At 53.8% G+C, this 3,157-nt stretch overlaps 1 protein-coding gene across 1 annotated transcript in view; it reads left to right on the top strand.

Annotated features, from left to right (window-relative positions):
- The window catches only part of NFRKB (nuclear factor related to kappaB binding protein), a 32,132-nt gene that overhangs the window by 24,933 nt on the left and 4,042 nt on the right, over positions 1-3,157 (top strand). The window contains 2 exon segments of the mRNA XM_032472542.1: positions 1,655-1,761; positions 2,929-3,064. Of these exon segments, the coding sequence (XP_032328433.1) occupies positions 1,655-1,761; positions 2,929-3,064 (243 nt within the window).

A 3,157-nucleotide genomic window follows, 5' to 3' on the forward strand; every position in this document is an offset into this window, starting at 1 on the left:
ACTAAGTTGGAACAGCACCTTTATCACAAACCAGATCCCCAGATCAGCAGGTGTGTTCCTGGGTGCACGTGCTTATTCTTTAGCCTCTGGATGGAGGGTGCTGCTCGGCGTGGCGGTGCATACGGGCAGTATAAAACTCAGTTCTACTTTTCCAAGCGAGCTGTATAGTAAAACCTCACTAATTTGGATAAAGTCCAGGATAATGGAGGGAGGAAAATATGCACATTAGTAAAACCAACCCTGAAATACAGTGTGGCTTTAAAGGGAATGTTTGTTAAGTCCTCACATCACAGGAGTGAAATAAGGAAGCAAGGGAACACTGCCTTGGTCCACTTCTGTTTCTCTTGAGCCGTCTGACACAGAAATGTGTATCCAGTGGCACCTACCCTGTTCTCCTCAGTATGGATAAATGTAGCCAGAGAGCATTTGATGGGCCAGGAAGTGTTGAATGGAGCTTTTTTCCCCTATCTAGTTGCCTGGCTGGTTGGGTTTGCTCACGAAAGGCCAGCTCCAGCTAGTGGACTGCTGGCCTGAAATGTTTCAAGCGTCTAAGGCATTCTTAACAAGAAGATGCAACCATAAGTAAATCCTGGAGGCACCGTCTCGCCGTGTTTGCTTGCCTGCGGGCTTTTTTCAGTGCTTTTAGGACTACAGGGCGAGTCAGCTGTGGAGCTCGGTGTGGGGCCCTCTGGCTTTCCTCCTGAACACCCGGCTTTTTTTAGAACCGGCTTGCCCGCGGGAAGTGTCGAGTCCTTTTCTGTGCATCTTGTCAGCCACCCCTCTTGAATCTTTTTTTTTTTAAAGCAATAACTTTTTTTTTTTTTTTGGCTGGGAGAGGTAACCTGGTTTATTTATGTTTAGAAGAGGGACTGGGGATTGAACCCAGGACCTTGTGCGTGCTAAGCATGTGTTCTACCACTGAGCTATATACCCTCCCCCTCTTGAATAATTTTTAAAAGTCAGATTTACACAAGATTTTACTGTATATAAATTTTATTATCAACCAAGGGTTAAAAACTAGGCAACCTAAAAGCAAGCTGATGTAGTGACCTAACCCCAGCCGTGCTGAAATCCCAAAGACACCAGGCTTTTCCAGCTCCTTTCGTGTTTCTCCTGGGCCTTCCTGTTAGCTGTGGGGCTGGACTTTTCACTTGGTTGAGTTTGTTATTAGTGTCCCCTGACTAACCTCCCTTATCTCTGGGAGAAACAGAAAGTGCACCTGGAGAATGTGCCCTTTGTGGGCACCCCAGGTGAGCCTGCCCGCTGGAGCAGGAGTATGCACCTGCTGTATTAACTCTCGAGTGCCTGTGTCCCCCTGAGTTACTGTGAGCAGGTCCTGTGTGCCATGTCAGGGGCGCAGTCCGACTGTGCTCAGGTGAGCACACACTTCCTTTGCGATTCAGGCCCACGTTTCATCCTGATGCCAGCAGGTACATTTGCGGCTCTGCTTAGGAAAGAGGAGGATGACTCCTAAGTAGTGTCCTTGAGCAGTAAGCACAGATGTGAGTGAGTCTGCGAGGGCCGCCTGAGCCCCGCAGGGCACGGGGAGCAGAGGGTCGGGCGCTTGCTCCGGGCGCTCACGGCCCTCCGGGTGACTCTGGGTGGCGTTCCTTATCTCTTCTGTCCCGTGAGCCTGGCTGACTTTTCTCCATAGGGGAAGCTCCCAACGCGGATCACGGTTCCACTCTCTGTCATCAGCCAGCCTATGAAGGGCAAGAGTGTGGTCACAGCTCCCATCATCAAAGGAAACCTTGGAGCCAAGTGAGTGCTGGAGTGAGGGGTGGGCAGGGCTGCTGGAGGCTCCTGACCACGGGGTGGGGTGGCAGCCGGGTTCCTGGGCTACTTTGTGGTGCTCAGCAGTGTTTCTGGGGCACCTCGCGTTGTCTTAGGTGCTGGGGACATGGCGATTCACAGAGACAAGCGTCTGCTGTCCTCAGGCTTTGACTTTAGAGTAAACGGGGGGAGAGGGAGTGAATGAAGATACTGTCTGGGGTGGTGATACGTGCTGTTGAGGGGAGAAGCCAGGGAGGGGACAGGAGGTACTGGGATGGGCTGGGTGCTGACGTGGCTCTGGTGGCAGATCCCAATGTGGGTGTTAGGGATGTCTGGGCCCTTTGCTTCAGAGGATGAGGGCTTGCTTGGAAGCAGGGGCTTCCTGTGGCTCTGACTTACACGAGGGTGAAGGAGCGATGTCTGCCCGTCTCAGGGCAGCTGCTCGCGGAGGGTCTCTGTTCGGAGTGCACACCCCCCCCCCCCCGGGTGCTGTTCTGTTCTGCTGATCACGGTGTGGATGCAGGGCCCCTCCACTTTTTTTAATCCATCAAAGTGACCTTCTTTTTGACAGTATGGAATTCGACAGTCCTAAACATCAATTTATTTTAATTAATAGGAATGAAACCTGGGATGAAGTCCATTTAACTTCTCACAGCCAGGACAGAAAGCAGGTGTACACACACAAATCCTAAAATGCAATGATCTGTCCTTGTTTAGAACAGTGTTTCTGCCGGAGCAAGGCTGATGTGTTGTGTTGAAGTGAAATGCTCCCTGAAATAGCTCTAGCTGGGAGCCCCCCCATTTCCCTACACGGTGCCCGCCAAGGGGGTCCACAGACCTGCAGAAATGGTCCCCCCGCCCCCGCCGTCGTTCAGTTCTCCTGTGGTGCTGATGAGAAGACTAGGCCCTATTGCGGGGACCACCCGACGCTGGGCCATTTTATCCATGGCACTGGGGGCCTTGCTTCTTCTCTGACCCGGGAAACACAGGAGCTAGGAGAAAGGTGGCCTCACCGGCTCATCCCCATTTCAGTCCAGAAGGCTGGGGTTTTCCCTGGGCACCAGACTCCCTATTTTCCCCCAGCCTTGGGCATGGGCTGGGCCAGGAGGACACCAGCCCCGTCGCAGGCCTCACTCAGGCTTCCCCTCCCTCCAGCCTCAGCGGGCTGGGCCGCAACATCATCCTCACCACGATGCCGGCGGGGACGAAGCTCATCGCCGGCAACAAGCCCGTGAGCTTCCTCACTGCGCAGCAGCTGCAGCAGCTCCAGCAGCAAGGGCAGGCCACGCAGGTAAGGCCTGGCTGCCCTGTGTCGGCCGCTCTCTGCTGCTGTCCTCCACTCATGAGCCCTTCGCAGCCTACTGACCGGACTCTCTGCAAACAG

Source organism: Camelus ferus, chromosome 33 (genome assembly GCF_009834535.1).
Source record: "Camelus ferus isolate YT-003-E chromosome 33, BCGSAC_Cfer_1.0, whole genome shotgun sequence".
In the NCBI taxonomy this organism is placed as follows: Eukaryota; Metazoa; Chordata; class Mammalia; order Artiodactyla; family Camelidae; genus Camelus; species Camelus ferus.